Source organism: Amblyraja radiata, chromosome 5 (genome assembly GCF_010909765.2).
Source record: "Amblyraja radiata isolate CabotCenter1 chromosome 5, sAmbRad1.1.pri, whole genome shotgun sequence".
Lineage (NCBI taxonomy): Eukaryota > Metazoa > Chordata > Chondrichthyes > Rajiformes > Rajidae > Amblyraja > Amblyraja radiata.
Window position 1 is genome coordinate 88,935,594 of NC_045960.1, and position 20,347 is coordinate 88,955,940.

The 20,347-nt window shown below is 45.5% G+C and overlaps 1 protein-coding gene across 1 annotated transcript in view; it reads left to right on the forward strand.

Annotated features, from left to right (window-relative positions):
* lrrc1 (leucine rich repeat containing 1) overlaps nucleotides 1-20,347 on the forward strand; it is a 147,340-nt gene that overhangs the window by 71,854 nt on the left and 55,139 nt on the right. Inside the window, exon 5 of the mRNA XM_033021694.1 lies at nucleotides 20,020-20,076. Within this exon, the coding sequence (XP_032877585.1) occupies nucleotides 20,020-20,076 (57 nt within the window). The remainder of the gene's footprint in view (nucleotides 1-20,019; nucleotides 20,077-20,347) is intronic.

Genomic DNA, 20,347 nt, shown 5'->3' on the forward strand with positions numbered 1-20,347 from the left:
GATATTTAGGACACAAATCCCTGTGATTCGTGTGGATGTCCTCCATAAGTCCTATAATATATGGGCACTGTAGTTCAGTATGCGCTTTAGTTGTTTCTTTCCCTGTAAGCATGAACATTCAGTTCGGTACATGCTGAACTGGAGGATAATGGAATGAAGAATTCTAAGGTATGCCCCTGTACTTCTGAATTTTAAGTGTCGGTAGAATAATTCTATGCATACAGATAGATCTGTTATCCACTACCAATCTCCCTGGTTCCTATTAGTAGGTTAGTTACTATTTCGGCATCCTCCGTGGTCGTTGAGGTGCCGGTGTCTGATGAGGGTAGCACATTTCTCAGGAAGTAGTTTTTAAGACGTTCCTTAATGTGTCCCAGAGTTCCCTCGATGTGAAGATCTTTCCCTGTTAAGATAAGATGCCTCCAAATTTTAATATTGGAGGTTGGGAGGTTCCAGGTTTTCATCTGTTAGGACTTAGAACATTCTTTCGTTTCAATTCCGTGCCCTACCATGTTTAGGTTGATACTGGGAACATTCAAGTTTTGCAGTTCCCTGATGGTAAGTGTTTTCCCATAGGTTTTCCGCACCCTAAGTGTACTAGGGGTATGTTCTGCTCCCCTGTTCAAGTGGAGCCCAAACTTGACCCCCTATACTCCCCTCTGAGAAGGGAGAACACTGTGCAGCCCTACAAGAGGTACTGCTGTAGGACTTACTAGCTGCCTTTCTGTGACTAGCCTCCATCTCATGGAGCTGCCACTTACATGCTCCAACAGCTGCTCCAGCTGGTCCCGATGCTCTCGGGCACCCAACCGGCTCCAATGCACAAGATCACTGGCCATTGCGGCTGCTTCTGAAGCCGTTACTCCTGAGACTGCTCCTGCTGCAGTTCCTGCAGCCACTCCATCCGGCTCCAATGCTCACGGGCAATGGCCGTCACGGCTGCTCCTGAAGATGCTCCTGTTCCAGCTCCTGCAGCCAGCCCAGGATTGAGTCTCGGTGTTCCCCTCTGATGAGTGAGAAACTCTGTGCCGCCCCACAAGGAGTACTGCTGTGGGGCTTATTAGTTGCCCACTGTGGCTTTGCCACTTTGGAGTATTTCCACTCTGCAGCCCCACAAGGGGTACTGCTCCTGCAGCCGGTCCAACCGGCTCCAATGCTCTCGGGCACTGGCCGCTCCCGGCTGCTTTATCCTGCATGCTGCAGCCGCTACAACCGACCTCGGTGCTCACGGGCACCGGCCGCTCACGGCTGCTTGTCATGCTGCAGCCGCTCCAACCGACCCCGGTGCTCACGGGCACTGGTCGCTCGCGGCTGCTTGCCATCTCCTCCAGCCGCTCAAACCGACCCCCATGCACACGGGCACTGGTCGCTCGCGGCTGCTCCTCTCCCGACCGGCCGGGGCCGGCGCGGGAGCGAAGTCGGGAGCGAAATCGGGCACAGCTGTTCCCATTACGGGAGATCAGCGTGCCGTTTGCTGCTGCTGCTGCTGCCGGCTGCCCGCAATTTTGCAGGTTCTCCCCCGCCAGCTTTCTCGCTCCTTCCAGCGCCTCGGACCCATGTATAGGTCCGTGGGGCTGTAGTCCGAGTCGTCAGAAATGACTGCTCCAGACATGCTCCACCGCTGTCGGCGTGCTCCTGAAGCTGAAGTCGGCTCCGGCTCCCGTTTTAAGGGAGATAGCAGTGCCCCGGCCGTTGCTGGCTGCCTGCAGTTCTGCAGACTCTCCCCAGCCAGTTCTCATCAGCCTTCTGTAGAAAGAAAAAAGGTAAGTAAAAGAAACGACGTTCCCTCACCTTACTGTTGCAGGTTCAACCCCTGCCGTTTGGGAGGAACGTCCTTCCTCCAGCAATGACGAGTTCGAATGCGTGTAGCGTAATGACACGCATACGTCGTAAGCGGGTTCTTCACGTAGTCACTCACGTGACTCCGAAGTAAAATAACCTTCAGCATTGGTAGTGAGAAAATTACAGGATCATAACACACTTTAAGGGAGATAACATTCCCCAAGGCCATGGGTTTAAGGTGAGGGTTGGAAGGATCTGAGGAATAATTTATTTTTCAACTGGAGGTTGGATGCAATGTAAGGGGCAAACTCTCACAACAATTAAAGAGCATCTGAGCACTTGAATTGACCAGGTATGGAAGGCAAAATCGACCAGGCATGGACCGCTGCAGACCAAGTACTGGTTAATGGTATTAGTACAGGTGCACAACCTTTTATCCGAAAGCCTTGGGACCAGACACTTTTCGTAATTCAGAATTTGTCGGTCTTCGGAATGGAAATTTTTTAGCGTAGATTTTAAAGGCTGGCTCAGTGGTAGAGTGCTCGGCTCATATCCGCAAGGTCGCGAGTTTGCGCCTTGATCCCGGCAGTAAACTCGGTCGCGAGTTTGAGTCTTCAATGTAGTTTTTTCTTGCAGAATAAATGTTTGTATGAAATGCAGTGTAGGAGAGGTGTACTGACTGTGTGGGCAGAACTTTGGAAGTGATTGCCCACCAGTCTAAAAAGCCGCTGTGTCTCCCTGTCCCTGGGGGCGATCAAACAGCACAATACCCCCCTCCCCCTCCAACTCCAGAGGAATCCGCTCCCCGATGGGCCGCTATGGCGACAAGTGGCAGTTTGCCCACAACCCGAGCTGCGCCCCCTCATCCGCCACCCCAAGAACAAGACGTACCTTGCACACCATCAGCTTCTGCCCCTACGTGTTCCTCTGGAGTTGGAGTGGGGCTGGGCTGGAGTTGCTGCTGGCTGTAGGTCTCTGGGATCTCCGTGCTTGCAGTGGGCCTGGGGGTCGGTTTCCCGTTGGTCCTGACGTCTCCGGCCACCCCCCTGGACAGGAGCTGAGACTGGGAACTGTACCGCCCTTGCCCCCTCCCTCTGCAACTGAAAACAACCCCACTCTCCTGCAAGGGCGGTACAGTTCCCGGAGGATGGCAGGTGGCCGGAGACGTCAGGACCAACAGGAACACGCTCCCCGATGGGCCCCTATGACGCCCCGAGCTGCGCCCCGTCATCCGCGACCCGGGTTCCTCTGTAGTTGGAGCGGGGCTGGGCTGGGCTGCTGTTGGCTGTGGGTCTCTGGGATCTCCGTGCTTGCAGTGGGCCTGGGGGTCGGTGTCCTGATGAGGGGGCGCAGCTCGGGGAACGGCTTCTGGTGGTCCTGACGTCTCCGGCCAGTTTGCAGTTTTCCTATGGAGTTGGAACGGAGCTGGGCTGCTGCTGGCTGTGGGTCTCTGGGATCTCCGTGCTTGCGGTGGGCCTGGGGGTCGGTGTCCCGTTGGTCCTGACGTCTCCGGTGACTGGCACGGTCCTGCTGCAATCGCCGACGTGAAGACAGTGCAAAGCCCCCACGAATGGGCGGGGAGCTGGAGAGGGGAGGGAAGGGGTCACACACATGGCCGGGAAGCAGAGGGGTGTAGGTGGGGTGAAACTGAAGGGAGCGACAATCTGCTGCTGCCTGCCCCGCTGAGTTAAAAAGTTCCCACGCAAGACTCACGATACACTGTGTATCGTGAGTCTACCGTGGGAGCTTTTTAACTCAGCGGGCAGGCAGCAGCATATTGTCAATTATTAACCCTCCCGCGCAATATAGCCTCACCTTCTCTTTTATGAATGGGGATTTAGTTCCCCTTTCTTCGAGGACCGACCGGAGGTTCCGCTGTCACCTCTGCGGGCCGCCCTCGGTGAACGTTTTCAAGGACCTTTCTTCAAGGACCGAAAAAATGGCCGCTATTCGGAGGTTTTCGTTATTTGGATCTTCGGATTTAAGGTTGTGCACCTGTATAACTGTTTACTTGATCTTTGATGTACACTTGAGGGGCCATAGAGCCTGTTACTGTGCCTTTTGACTCTAAAAAGGACAATATAATTCTGACGACAATCACGAGTTAGTGAGAAACATGCCTTTTTCTTCTCCAGAGCAGATTGTGACTTAAAAAACAATATTCCTTGATTAACTAATGAAGAGGGTTGATGGAGTACTGCCGTTGATGATGTGTATGGCCTTTCTAAATGTGTTTGATGAATTGCCACGTAAATTGTTCTCAAAACTGAAAGTCGTGAATCTAAGAGGATGGCGACAGGGTGAATTTAAATTAAACTCGGGGAAGGAAAGCAGACCTTGATGTGTGCAATTATTTCATATGGAAGAGGAGAGAAATGGCCAAGCCTGCTTAACGGGACTGTAATTCTTCCTGTTGTACATTAATCTATCATACTTGGGTATCAGTCGCATATTTTTGTGAGAAATTTAATCAGTTGGTTGCTGAAAGTACAGTATAATGCAGGGGTGTGTGAATTGATGCAGTTTTTGGCAGTATAATATGAAGTAGATGATGGTTAAAAATGTAGTAGGAATATGCACAAATGGGGTTTTCATATGTGCGTCATTATATTTAGCTTAGTTTAGAGATACAGTGTGGAAATGGTGAATGGTAGAATCCTGCTGGGGGGGGGGGGGGGGGTGTGAGTTGACGGGACTGTAATCAGAGAGTAAAATGAGGTTCTTTGCAAATGGGAGTTTAATAAGTAATTGGGACTCTTACGTCTTGCGTCTGTATACAGTAATTGGGACTCTTACGCCCTTGCGTCTGTATACAGTAATACTCTGCTAATTTTCACTATGCCCCTGTTTGACATTACAAGGGAAATCAGTTGAAGTATCATATGTGTGGGGGTGGGGTGGGGGAGAGAATCAAATGAGTCGTTCTACTGATGGTCTGGTAGATTATTCTGTAGTAGTCTGCAATATATGATTTGATTATTTAGTTACAGATGATTTAACTAATTTGAATCTTTTTTTTTGCAAATAAGTCACTTTTTTAAACAACAGATTAAAATGTTTTTTCCAGTTACGTGTGGCGTTTCTGAGCGATGCTGTTAGCTTTTTTTTAATGTTTATGAGTGTACTTAGCTTCAGGGTATATTGATGTTCCATGTGAGCACACCAGGGTCATTTGCCAAGGCTATCTTGTGTGAACAGAGCAGGAAAATGAGCTGTCTCTGAACATATTATTTAATCATCCCATTACTTGCATAGGCATGAGTGCTGCGATATTTGATATTTCACACCATTATAACTTTTTGGAGAGAGGATAAATTATTCTTGCCAGAATTGGTTAATAATATGCAACGATCCAAGATGGCTGGTATAAAGCTGTTCTACAAATAGACAATGATGGAAATGTGCAGCAAGTTAGTTAGCATCAGTAGCACGCAAAATCACAAACCGTAAGCAATTGATTCACTTTGATGTTTGTCGAAAAATTCTATCTGGTGTAGCAAAGGATGTCTAATATCAAGTTGCTGCGTGGAATTTTAATTTCTTTAAAATATCTGTTCAAAGTGAAAGTGGTCAGGCCTTCCTTGGCTGGGCTCATCTATTGTTGATGTTCTCACAGGCACCTTTTGTATTTCAATGGGATAGTTGAGTCTGGCATTTTTGGCTGGCATTTTGCCTAACCTTTGCTCCTCTCTTTGCATGTACTAGATGTAATCTACCCTTCACTCCTGGCCTCATAGTTCCTGGTTAAAGCAAAGCCCTTATCTGTTAAACCAAAAATCCTTTATTTTGACTTTACAGCGTTCACACAATTTCCCTGTGACCGTTTGGGTTTATTCCAATTTTGAAATAAAAGCAAAAAATGCTGGAAATACTAAGCAAGTCATTCTGCACCTGTGGAGAGAGAAACAGCCAATGCTTGGACACAAGGTGCTAGAGTAACACAGTGGGTCACACACTTATCTCTGGGGAACATAGATAGGTGATGTTTCAGTACAGGACCCTTCTTTGGACTGCTTTCTGAAGAATGGTCCCAACCCAAAACATCATCTATCCATGTATCTCCAAAGATGTTGCCTGACCAACTGAGTAATGGCAGTACTTTGTTATTGTTGTTGTTGTTTACAAATCAGATTCTGCACAAACTCATGAGAGGAATAGATCAGGTAAATGCTCTCTTGCCCAGAGTAGGGGAATTGAGAACCAGGTTTAAGGTGAGGGTCGAAGTTTTAATAGGAATCTGAGGGGTAACTTTTTCACACAATGGGTGGTGGGTGGCCACCACTGCAATTGATCCCTGTAACCCCTTTCTTGATGAGCCTTCACAAATGCAACTTTCTGGATACTCCGCCCTATTGAACTGTTGTATTCCAGTTGTATGAAATGTTGGTGGTTACATTGATATGGATGCCACCTACATCCAAACTGAAACCACTGCCTCAGAACTAAATTAACAGTGAACTTAAATGTCTGAATTTTGTTGCAATCTGCACATTGATCACAGTTGATTCACAGACCACAGTCTGCTCGTATTGGTGGAAATGCGTCATACTCGATGATGGGAGCTCCTCAAGGTCGCATGCTCAGCCTCCTGCTGTACTCACTATATATTCATAATAATAATAAACTTTATTTATAAAGCGCTTTAAACAACCGCAGTTGCCACAAAGTGCTGTACATGAGAACTCATGGACCAAAAGTTATTACAAACCATTAAAAACCATAAAACGAAGGACTAAAAACAGTAAAAATTAAAAGACATTAAAAGCACTAAGAACAGGAGCAATGTCTCAGCCAGTGTTGCCGGTCATAGTGCGAACTCCATCATCAAGTTCGCTGACGACACCACTGTTGTGGGACGTATCACTGATGGGGATGAGTCCGAGTATAGAAGAGAGATCGAGCAACTGTCCATATGGTGCCAGCACAATAACCTGGCCCTCAACACCAGCAAAACCAAGGAACTGATTGTGGACTTTGGAAGGAGTAGGATGGGGATCCACAGTCCCGTTTATATCAACGGGTCGATGGTTGAAAGGGTCAAGAGCTTCAAATTCCTGGGCATGCACATCTCTGAAGATCTTTCCTGGTCCGAGAACACTGATGCAATTATCAAGAGAGCACATCAGCGCCTCTACTTCCTGAGAAGATTACGGAGAGTCGGTTTGTCAAGGAGGACTCTCTCTAACTTCTACAGATGCACAGTAGACTGGTTGCATCGTGGCTTGGTTCGGCAACTTGAGCGCCCTGGAGAGGAAAAGACTACAAAAAGTAGTAAACACTGCCCAGTCCATCATCGGCTCTGACCTTCCTTCCATCGAGGGGATTTATCGTAGTCGCTGCCTCACAAAGGCTGGCAGTATCATCAGACCCACATCATCCTGGCCACACACTCATCTCCCTGCTACCTTCAGGTAGAAGGTACAGGAGCCTGAAGACTGCAACAACCAGGTTCAGGAATAGCTACTTCCCCACAGCCATCAGGCTATTAAACCTAGCTCGGACAAAACTCTGAACATTAATAACCCATTATCTGTTATTTGCACTTTATCAGTTTATTTATTCATGTGTGTATATATTTATATAATGCTATATGGACACACTGATCTGTTTTGTAGTCGATGCCTACTATGTTCTGTTGTGCTGAAGCAAAGCAAGAATGTCATTGTCCTATCAGGGACACATGACAATAAACTCTCTTGAACTTGAACTTGAGTTGGGGAAATGACAACTTTGGTTGGACAAGAACCAATTTGGCCCGGATAAATTGGAGTTGAAACTTGGCAAGCCAGAATGTGATTGAACAATGGGGAGCCTGTGTAGTAAGGAAGCGTTAGCTGGAAGTGTAGGGGTAGGAAAGTTAATCCCAGAGTTATGGATGACCAAAAAGAGAAAGTAAAATAGACCAGAGAAAGGAAGAAAACAAGAGGCAGAAGCTAGATTTAAGGTTTTTTATTGTCATGTGTACCACAGTGAAAAGCTTTATTTTGAATCCCATTCAATTAAATCAGATAATACTATACATGAATATATGTGCATAGGTGCAGATTCATTACATTTAAGTGTTATTACTATTTCTCCCCATTCAGGTGCTATCTGATCCGTTCAAGGTTTTGCAGCATTTGCTGTTTATCTCGGATCTCCAGTATCTGCAATACTTGAGCCACAATAGCAGACTCTACACCTTAAAAGTAATGGTGTAAAATATGATGTCCTTTTTTGAACAGTATAGTTACTTCACTGTAAAAGTATCCAAAATTTTGCAAAACACTGAACTGTGGCCTCTAGCCTGCATTTGAAAGCTCTGTCCATACCATAAGACATTATTTATTCATCTTTCCGAATAATGTCATTGGAGTCTAGGAATTTTGTGCAGTCGATCTTTTGGGCTACTTTTGCCGATGCCCAGTTGTAAGTTTGAGTGAAGTTTTATCTTCCTGTTTTGTGACAAAACCTTCCTTGTCTTTCAACTGTTTTGGAAAGAAGGGTTGGCCAGATACGAGTGCACATCCGGAGATAATGTGCATGCTCAAACTGTTTCACCCCACCCTATCCAGGTTGGTCTTGTTAGAATTGAAAATTGCAAATTTAGAATTGCAATGATTTGCAAAGTTCTATCGAGGATCTTAAATGAATCCCCACAAAGCTTTGTAAATGTCAAGTTGCAGAATGGCAAGATAAGCTGTTTGAAGATTCGATGGGAGAAAGGTCATGAAGCCAAGTAGCTGAGTTATGAGCACAATTGCCAGGCAGTTGCAATCTTGCCTAATTAAGTTTTGTGTAATAGTTGAGTGTTATTAGCCTATTGAGATATTAGCAGTGCAATTTAGCATTGTGTAGTATATTTTTACAGTAAATGACTAGTTGCCGCGTCTCTCAAATCTAGTGCTCTACACTGTATGGAGAAATGCGGAGGTTGAGTTTGTGTGAACAGCAGCATATAAAATTAACCCCCGGGACCTCGAACTTCACAATCGGAGAGGTTTGTGATAGAGCAAGAGGCCATTGACCCCTTGTGGCTGCCCACCCAATCGAAATGGGATCCTACCCCCCAGATCGGGTCCTTGCAGGTTTGTTGAGTCCAAGCACTTTTTGAATGTGGTGATTGATTCTTCCTCTGTTACCATTTCCATCACATTATTCCAGGTCCCCACATACTCCTTCAATCAGTATTTCTTTCTCTCAACGCCTTTCTCATCACACCACTTATCAACACATGGATGACCGCATGGAGTTACTGACCTTTTGTGGAGGGAAGTAGATCCTTGCTGTGTACATGGCAGAGAGCTTTTATAGTTTTATATCCGTCAGTTAAATCTCCTTTCAGTGTCCTTTGCTGCAATGAAACACCCAGCCTTGACAGTCTTGCTTCGGGATCTAGAGGCTGTACCTGGGGCAAAAGTGCGTGACGGAGGAGTTTGGTTGTATATTCCACTCTTTCCACAAGGTCTGTGTGTACCTGCGTCTGATTCTTGTTGCCTTTCGCTACTGAAGAAGTTTAACCATCTGCTAAAGGTTTGTGTGATGATAGTATTGGCAATACAGCAAGGGATGGGACATTGGGTATAAAAGTTGGGAAGACATCTAGCAGCTGTTGAAAACTTTGGTTTAGCCACACTTACAGCTGGTAAAGCTGCTGCCTCAAGGCACCGGAGACCCAAGTTCGTTCCTGACCTCGGATGCTGACTGTGTGGAGTTTGCAAGTTCTCCCTGTGACTGTGTTGGTTTCCTCTGGGCGCTCCGGTTTTCTCCCATATCCCAAAAATGTGTGGGTTTGCAGGTTAATTAGCACCTGAAGAATTTCCCCTAGTGTGTAGGAAGTGGTTAAATATGTGGGATAACAATGATTATCGGAACTAGTGGTCTACAGAATTAAACAAATGCAATGGGTTGAATATGAATGTGTTTGAACTTTCTGACTTGATGCTGAGTTCGAAGTTGAAAGATCAAGAAAGATATTCATAAGGGATAATTTTTGACTTTTTTTACCCAACCAATAGAAGGAAGCTGGTCTCTTCATCTTTCTCACTTCCCCTCTGGTACTATCACATCCCTTTGTCAGAAATACATTTATTCTAAAATTGTAACTGCCACTGGCTGACCATTGAATTCAGCATTCTTTAATGTATTTTGTGGTACCAATCCCATTTTCTGTTTTCTATGCAATTCTATCCTCAAAGAATAGTTTTCCTACCATTTTCTGTTTGCCGTCAGAAATATTTTCATATGTCTTGCGTCATACTGTTAGTTATAAACTGTGACAAACTAAGTATGTGGCTCTTTACATTTATGCAATATGATTGCAAGATATGCTTCCCAGAAATGTGTACTTTCCTTTCTTTGGGACAGTTGTGGGATTGACACACAAAATATTCACACATTTGTGTGCTTCTTGCTTCTTGGAGTCATCAAATTGTAATGAACCAGCAGGAATCCAATCTTCCCGTTAAATCAGAGCTGCTCTTTATTTCGGACCATCCAGTCTATCCCATTTCCTGACTGTGGACTCTCAAATCTCTTGCCTAGCTGATTCCTGGATTCACATGTATTCCCATAGTTTCAGACTGTATTCACTTCCTGCATTTATAATTCCCTCCTATATATCCCTTTTTTTGGTCCATTCTTTTTAACCAATTCAATCTGCATTTTTGAAATCTAACTTCTCTTCTGGTCCCCACCAATCCCCCCCTCCCCCCCTCCCCCCAAAAGAACTCTGCAGTTACCCAAGTACAGAAGGTTGGAAGATTATGGCAAGTCATCGCCATCTCAACTTCTCGCACAATCAAATTTAAATCAGACAACTTGAAGCATGGCTAAGTTTTTGTTTCCACCTACCTCATCAATTTTCCCCTGTATAATATATTTATTATCTCTTTCTCCATAGAGATGTTGCAAACATCATTTTTGCTGCTCACGCCGAACCGAAAATGCTCCTTAGATATACCAGCCATTCTCTCAACCTTTTGCTTCTAATCATCCCCACTTCTCCTTTTACTACTGTTCAATATTTATGTTTTGTGACAACTTTTATATTAATTTTTGTTCTTTACACATTTTCTCTCCATCTGGCTTGCGTTTCCTAATATGGTCAGCCAGGGACGTTTGAATTTTTATCTGCCTGACCAATCTTTAATGCCACTGTCCAGGGGCATTAATGCCACTGACTGTGTCTCCTACCTTTCATACTACCCCTGACCTGTACTCAGAAACAATCCTCTTCAAAGGTTTCCCATTGTCTATTACAGTTGTAGCTGCCAATATATAAGTCCATTCTATCCTGATCCAAATCTTTCATCCTCTTGAAGTTAGCCCATCTTCATTTAAGAATGTTGTTCTGCAATGATCAGTGTTCCCAGAGTGCTCCCCTCCTAATGTCGACATTTCCAATGTTTTATTGATTCGGAAGGATCATAAAATATAGGAACAGAATGAAGCCATTTTGCCCATCGTGTCTGCCATTCGATCATGGCTGATCTATTTTTACCTCTGTAACCACCCCCATTCACCTGCCTTCTCCTGTAACCTTGGACACCCTTACTAATCATGAACCTATCAACCTCCACTTTAAAACGACCCATTGACTTGGCCTGCACAGCCATCTATGGCAATGAATTCCCTCGATTCACCACCCTCTGGTTAAAGAAATTCCTCCTCATCTCCTTTCAAATGGTACGTCCTTTTACTCTGAGGCCATGCCCTCTGGTCCTAGACTCTCTCACTATTGAAAATATCCTCTCCACATCCACAACTATTTCATTATTCATGTTGCTTTGTTTTGGAGCAAAGACTTATTAATTGGAAACTCTAAAACTTATTGAAAATATTTCAGTCTACAGTCCAAAAACAAATGTCGAACATAATTAATAAATCACTGATTTGTGCTGTGTGGGATCCAGACATATCTGTGGAAAACCTTTGCAAGATTTCCTTGACTAATGTTGGATGGTGTGAGTGCTCAGCATAATGGCAATCCTTTAATCTGCTTAAAATCTGATCCACGTCAGCTAAAAGCCATTGTTATTTCCACCAATTTGCATTCTTCATGGTTTTCAATTCGGGGGTAAAATGCCCCGGGTAACCAAATGCTGTCTCATGGCCATTGGTCATGTGGGAATGACAAATAAATTTGTGCAAATCAATTTGTGATCTCTGTAGATTTGAATGTTGTGCTTAACTCTTTGCATCATCGGCACGTTCACTGATTAATTTCTCTAATTATCATTACACAGTTTGCTGAATTGAGGGCAGGAGGGAGATTTTGTCATCTATTCGAGTGCCTTGGCCCATTTCCCTGCTTTTCTCTGGCTTCTGACTAGGTCTGTCTGAAGATGGTGATTTGTACCACTATCTCCGCGAGGTCAGCTAAGGCTTTAATGTCCGAAAGTCGAACTCAAGGTCACCTTGGTCCGTTTGACTCTGTTCACACCCTCTGCTGCTTTTAGCATTTAGCCGTCAAGGATGCCTTGGGAAGAAATTGCTAATTACACTGCCATGGCTTTCCTGATGTCATTTTGGCTGGGGGAAAATAGTTTCCTTTTAGGTTAAAAAAACATCAGCAAAACCTCAACCATTCACTTTGTGTGCAGATGGGATTTCTATATTTAGTACAGATATGAGCAAGGATTTATCTGGAATTTAAGCAGATTATAGATTTGTGATAATGTCAAATTTCAGCTCATTCAAACAAAACCAACTCAATTCTTGTGTATCCATGGTGACTGCAATGGTTATGGAAGCCTCATTCTGATGTATTGGCGGCAACTTCGTGCAATGGCAGTGGTTATAAAGTTTTATCAGTTACCGAGGTGAATTGTTGGCCACTTTTTGCACTGATGGTGGAGGACTTGTATCACGGAAGCAGTGCAGTCCACTCGTTAGGGAGGATAGAGCTGTTGCCTCACAATGCCAGAGACCCAGATTTGATCCTAATCTTGGCTACTATTTCAGTGAAGTTTGCATATTCTCCCTGGGACCTTGTGGGTTTCCTCCGGGTGCCCTGGCTACTTCCCACATCCTAAATCCTTTTTGGGTTAAATGGCCTGTGGAAAATTATAGTTAGTGGATGCATACATGGGATAACTTCGAACTCGTGTGAAGTGGTGGGCTGAAGGGACTGTTTCTATGCTGTATCTTTCAATCAATCATTGTCAGCACCCAAACCCTCCCAACTTCTGTAGGCCTGTTGTGGAGTAAAGTGTGGTGCATTTCCCCCACAAAAAAATACTCTGCTCCAACTGTAGTAAAGTGATCCCAGATGTGCTTGCAATATTTTTTCCATTTCACACAGTCTGCCATCCTCGTGCCTGTCTCGTGTGCAGCTGCTAACTCATTGCCAATCTAGTGGCGGGTGGGTGGGTGGTTGGCATTGCAGATTGGTGTCATAAGTTTTCCTTTTGAACATCACCCCCTCTGGAGAAAATAGATGCAAATCTGTCAGAGGCGCTGGAAAGTTTAACTTGTGTTTTCAACTCAATGGCTGTTCTGGGAATAATTTACAACCTTTTCATTCGGTGCATATTTTGTTCTTCCACATCTGGCTGACGTTAATATCAGTGCTTTGTTGGAAGATGATAAAGCAGCACTTCTCCAGTTGTATACCTGTGGAAGGAGAGTAGTTCATGCTGGAGAGAGAAAACTATAAAGGCAGGCTCTGGCTGGATTAGCTCAAGTTTAGAGAGATGAGTGGGGGGTGGGGGCTCATTGAAGCCTACTGAATAATGAAAGACCTAGTTAGAGTGGATGTGATGAGGATGGTTCCATTAGTGGGAGAATCGAGAACCAGAGGGCACAGTCGCAGAATAAAAGGACGCACCTTTAGAATGGAGATGTGGAGGAATTTCTTTAGCCAGTGGGTGGTGAATCTGGAATTCATCGCCGCACATGGCTGTGGAGGCCAAGTCATTGGGTATTTTTAAAAGGGAGATTGATGAGTTCCTGATTCGGAAGGCCATCAAAGGTTACAGGGAGAAGTCAGGCGGGTAAATAGGTTGCAAGTGGCAAAAGATCAGCCAAAATTGAATAGTGGAGCAGACTCTCTGGGCTGAACGGCATAAGTCTGCTCCTATGCCTTATAGTCTTATGGCCTGTTTTCTCTTGCTGCAAGAGGTTAGATGCTGCTGCAGCAGAATTAATTCATAAGGTCATAAGTGATTGGAGCAGAATTAGGCCACCTCCATTCAATCATGGCTGATTTATCTCTCCCTCCAGACCCCATTTTCCTGCCTTCTCCCCATAACCCCTGACACTCATACCAATCCAGAATATATCTATTTCTGCTTAAAAATATCCATTGACTTGACCTCCACAGCCTTCTGTGGAAATGAATTCCACAGATTCACCACCGTCTGAAAAAATAAATTTCTTCCTCATCTTCCTAAAGGGACGTCCTTTAATTCTGAGGCTGTGACCTCTGGTCCTAGACTCTCCCACTAGTGAAAACTTCCTCTCCACATCCACTCGATCCAAGCCTTTCACTATTCGGTAAGTTTCAATGAGGTGCCCCTTCATCCTTCTAAACTCCAGCGAGTAGAGGCCCAGCGCCCTCAAACCCTCATCATATGTTAACCCACTCATTCCCAGGATCATTCTCGTAAACCTCCTCTGGACCCTCTCCAGAGGCAACTCATCCTTTCACCGATATGGGGCCTAGAATTGCTCTCAATACTCTAAATGCAGCATGGCCTGTGCCTTGGAGCCTCAGCACTACATCCCTGCTTTTGTATTCTTGTCTTCATGAAATAAATGTTATTTTGAAATTCATAGCTTTTGATTCCATTTTCACATGAGGCCGTATTAATCCAAACACACTTCACCGAATTCAATAATAATTCTGATTGAGCCAACTTTGAACATCTGAGAGTTTTCAAACATAGATGTGTTATTATTTTAATCTCAGCCATTACTCGAGCCGTCTGGTAACACAGTGATGCAGCTAGTAGAACAGACTCCTCGCTCTTCAGGAACCAGGTTCAATGCTAACCTCGGGTGCTGTATGAGTGGAGTTTGCACGTTCTCCCTGTGACCGCGTGTGATCCATCCAGGTGCTCCAGTTTCTTCACACATCCCAAGAACGTTCAGTTTGGGAAGGTTATTGTCCATTGTAAATTGCTCCTTGTGCTTGGGTGTGTAGTAGAATCTGGAGGGAGTTAATGAGAATAGGGGGAGAATTCAATGGTATTTGCAGTGGGTTAATGTAATAGTCGGCACAGACACAGTGGGTTGAAGGGCCTGCTTACTTGTTGTACGACCCTATGATCTCAGTGCCTATTGATCGTATAGTCAAACCAGAAGGACAAGACACTTCTAATTTGGTTGTGTGCTAACCAGTCAACGGAAAGACTATATATGATTACAATCGAGCCATCCACAGTGTACAGATGCATGACAAAGGGAATAATGTTTAGTGCCAGATAAAGTCCAGTAAAGTCTGATTAACACTGTCTGATGGTCTTCAATGAGGTAGATGGTATGCTCAGGACTGCTCTGAATGATACGTTATTGTCACATGTGGAATGTCACAGTGATATTCTGTTTTGCATACGCAAGGTATGCAAAGAGTCGCCACATCAAGAGCGCCGACAAGGTATTCCATTTTAACATTCTTGTAAATTGTCTCTGAATTCTTTCCAGCTTAATTACGTCTTTCCTATAACAGAATGACCACTTTGCTCTCTGGTTGTTGGTAGGATGTTCAGTGCTTGATAACAACTGGAAAGCAACTGTCTCTGAATCTGGAGATGCTTGTTTTCACACTTCTGTACCTCTTGCCTGATGGGAGAGGGAAGAACAGAGAGTGATGGATGTGAGGTGCATTATTGATTCTGCTGGTGGCTGTGAAGTGTAGATGGAATCACTGGAACGGATGTTGGTTTGTGCGATGGTCTGTGTCAGCAATTCTCTGTAATTTCTTGCAGTTTTAGATGGAGCTGTTCCCAAACCATGCTCTGATGCATCCCGATAAAATGCTTTCTATGGCACCTGTAAAAGTTGTTGAAAACATGCCAAAATTCCTAAGTCCTAAGGAAGTAGAGGCATTGGTGTGCTGCCTTGGCAATTACTTTGAGCATTGTGTTCAGTTTTGGTCATCCTGCTATTAGGAAAAATGCCATTAAGCTGGAAAGAGCTCAGAGAAAATTTACAAGAATATTGCCAGGATTTGAGGGACAGCTACAGGGAGAGGTTGGGCAGGCTAGGACTTTATTCCTTGGTACGCAGGAGGCTGAAGAGTGATTATATAGAAGTGTACAAAATCATGAGGGGAATGGATACAATGAATGTACAAAGACTTTTTCCCATGGTAAAGCAATCAAGAACTGGAGGGTCTGAAGAAGGGTCTCGGCCCGAAACATCACCCATTCTTTCTCTCCAGAGAAGCTGCTGAGTTACTCCAGCATTTTGTGTCTACCCAAGAACTGGAGGGGATAGGTTTCCAGCTTAATGGCATGAGGAGCAAGATGGCGCCTGCCTGCGGCGACTTTTGCGGAGCTCCGGAAAATAAAAGGCTCAACTACAACTTCCAACAACTTACCTGGATCAGAAAAACGACAGAAATCGGTGCAGTTTCGGACAAGCTGCTTGAGCACCTCAAGGCTCTCGCAATTTCGCGATCTCCCGCAGCTGCGGGAACCCCGGACTTTAAACTTTCCCACGCTGGCTGTGGAACTCCCGACCCGACTGAGGATCCCAGGTACGGTACCTGGAGACCTCAGGATGACCCCCAGAGCCGACAGGCTGGATCTCCCAGGAACAACGGAGCTGGAGCTGCCGACTTTGAGGGAACCCCCGTTCGTTACGGAGCTGGAGCTGCCGTCTGTGAGGGAATCCCCGTTCCAGCGCAGGTCCGCAGAAACATCAGGTACAGCAAGTACAGTACCTGGAAACAAAGGGGAAGCCTCCATTGTGTCCGGAAACGTGGCCAACGGGCAGGACTCCAGGTCAGAATGAAGCGCAGGGGACCGGCCCCCCCTCCCTACTATCCTACTGGCTTATGTACAGTCCCTTGAAAATAAAGTGGAGGACTTAAGGGGAAGACTGCTTTATCAAAGGGAATGCTCTGTGTTCTGTTTCACAGAGACATGGCTCACCCCCAGCTCCCCAGACTCAGCGGTCCAGCCTGAAGGGTTCTCCATCCACCGTATGGACCGTACCCTGGCATCTGGGAAAGGGAGAGGAGGGGGCGTCTGCCTCATGGTCAACTCTGCGTGGTGTTCCGACGTGGCAGTCCTGTCCAACTCCTGCTCTCCACACCTCGAACATCTGGCGGTGAAGTGCCGTCCCTTCTACCTCCCAAGAGAATTCACCTCCGTTATCCTGACTGCGGTCTACATCCCACCCCAGGCAGACGTCCGTCTGGCACTGGAGGAGCTGCACGCCGTGGTCAACAAACACCAGACGTCTTACCCCGAGGCATTTACCACCATTGCTGGGGACTTCAATAAGGCGAACCTCAAGAAATCACTCCCCAACTTCCACCAACATGTCTCCTGCTGCACCAGAGGACCTGACACCCTCGACCACTGCTACACCACCATCAAGAATGCCTATCGTTCTATCCCTCGCCCTCACTTCGGTAAATCAGACCATACCGCGGTGCTGCTTCTTCCTGCCTACAGGCAGCAATTGAAGAACGCACCCCCAGAAGTGAGGACAGTACAGAGCTGGTCGAGGGGGGGGGGGGGGGGGGGCAGAAGAAAAACACCAGGACTGTTTGGAGTCTGTAGACTGGGCAATGTTCAAGGACTCGGCAACGGACTTGAACGAATATGCCACAGTCGTTACAGACTTCATAAAGAAATGTGTGGAGGACTGCATCCCTACAAAAACCTTCCGAGTGTTTCCAAATCAGAAACCTTGGATGAACTTTGAGATCCGCACTCTTCTAAAGTCCAGATACAGGGCATTCATGTCCGATGATACAGTGGTCTACATGAAGTCCAGATACGACCTTGGTAAGGCCATCAAAAAGGCCAAAAGGGACTTCTGCTCCAAACTGGAGGATGAGACAGATGTTCGGCAGCTGTGGCGGGGCCTGAATGCAATCACCTCCTAAAACGCGAAACCAGGAGGCAGCTCGAATGTCGGTAGAAACATCATTCCCTGACGAGCTCAATGCGTTTTACGCACGCTTTGACAGGGAGAATACTGATGTGCCTTCCCGAGCCCCCATTCGCTGTGATGGCATTTCAGTCTCAGTCACAGAGGCCGACGTCAGGAAATCCTTCAGAGGGGTGAACCCCCGAAAAGCACCTGGACCCGATGGTATACCCGGTCGTGTTCTAAAAACCTGTGCGGACCAACTGGCGGGAGTTTTTACGGACATTTTCAACCTCTCAATTCTGAGGTCTGAGGTCCCCACCTGCTTTAAAAGGGCATCAATTACAATGATGCCCAAGAAGAGTAAGGTGACGTGTCTCAATGACTATCAACCAGTGGCACTAACGCCGGTGGTGATGAAGTGCTTTGAGAGGCTGATCCTGGAGCAAATCAACTCCTATCTCGACAAAAACCGGGACCCACTGCAGTTCGCTTACCGCCACAACAGATCAACGGTGGATGCGATCTCGCTGGCCCTCCACTCCGCACTGGGCCACTTGGACAACAAAAACTCATATGTCAGGCTGTTATTCATCGTTTACAGCTTGGCATTCAACACAATCATACCCTCCAAACTGGTTACCAAACTCGCAGAACTGGGTCTCTACGCATCCCTCTGCAACTGGATCCTCGACTTCCTCATCCACAGACCACAGTCTGTTCGTATTGGTGGAAATGTGTCAGCCTCGATAACAATCAGCACGAGAGCACCTCAAGGCAGCGTGCTCAGCCCCCTGCTGTACTCACTCTATACCCATGACTGCGTAGCCAGTCATAGTGCGAACTCCATCATCAAGTTCGCTGACTACACCACTGTTGTGGGACGTATCACTGATGGGGATGAGTCAGAGTACAGAAGAGAGATCGAGCAACTGTCCATATGATGCCAGCGCAATAACCTGGCCCTCAACACCAGCAAAACCAAGGAACTGATTGTGGACTTTGGAAGGAGTAGGAGGGGGACCCACAGCCCCATTTATATCAACGGGTCGATGGTTGAAAGGGTCAAGAACTTCAAATTCCTGGGCGAGCACATCTGAAGATCTTTCCTGGTCCGAGAACACTAACGCAATTATCAAAAAAGCTCATCAGCGCCTCTAATTCCTGAGAAGATTACGAAGAGTCGGTTTGTCAAGGAAGACTCTCTCTAACTTCTACAGGTGCACAGTAGAGAGCATGCTGACCGGTTGCATCGTGGCTTGGTTTGACAATTAGAGCGCCCTGGAGAGGAAAAGACTACAAAAAATAGTAAACACTGCCCAGTCCATCATCGGCTCTGACCTTCCTTCCATCGAGGGGATTTATCGCAGTCGCTGCCTCAAAAAGGCTGGCAGTATCATCAGAGACCCACACCATCCTGGCCACACACTCATCTCCCTGCTACCTTCAGGTAGAAGGTACAGGAGCCTGAAGACTGCAACAACCAGGAATAGCTACTTCCCCACAGCCATCAGGCTATTAAACCTAGCTCGGACAAAACTCTGAACATTAATAACCCATTATCTGTTATTTGCACTTTATCAGTTTATTTATTCATGTGTGTATATATTTATATAATGGTATATGGACACACTGATCTGTTTTGTAGTAAATGCCTACTATGTTCTGTGTGCTTAAGCAAAGCAAGAATTTCATTGTCCTATACAGGGACACATGACAATAAACTCACTTGAACTTGAACTTGAACTTTAAGATGGGAGGGGAAAGATTTAACAGGAACACGAGAGGCAACATTTCCATACAGAAAATGGTGGATATATGGAACGAGCTGCCAGATTTGAGGCAGGTGCAATAACAACATTTAAAAGAAATTTGGACAGGCACAAGATGCATGGTGTTTTGAAGGATATGGGCCAATACTGGGCAAATAGGACTAGCTTAGATGGGACATCTTGGTCGGCATGGATAAATTGGGCAGAGGGGCTTATTTCCCTGTGGAAGGCCTCACTCCCTGTCTTGCTTTTTCCCACCTCCCACCCTACAGCAGTTCTTGGAATTTCCATAGATTTCATAGTCGGTTGTCAGAGCAGTTCTGCAGAATGGCATTTTTTAAAGGCGTGATGCTTACCAACCATAATATGTCTTTGCTTGAATTACATCTATAAAATGCCCTTTTGTAAATGTTTGTGTTTCTTTTTGCTGTTTTAGTCTTTTGAACCTGGCATCGCTTGAGTTAAGAGAGAACCTGCTGACATTGCTACCAGAGTAAGTTTGATTTTTTTGTGTGCATTTGTAAAAGTATACGATGTTATAAGATTGCGAATTAAAAATTCTAGCTGATAAGGATGAAATTAAAATTTTCTGATCAGGGTGTTATACGCTGACACTAGATGGAACGCTGGTTGAAGAATTATGCAAAATTAGCACGTGGGGAATATATCTCGGGTAATATTTCTCGAAAACAAAACTCTAATTGAAAAATAACCGATTTATTTAACAATTAATGAATTCTATCATTTGTTTAATTTAAAATAAT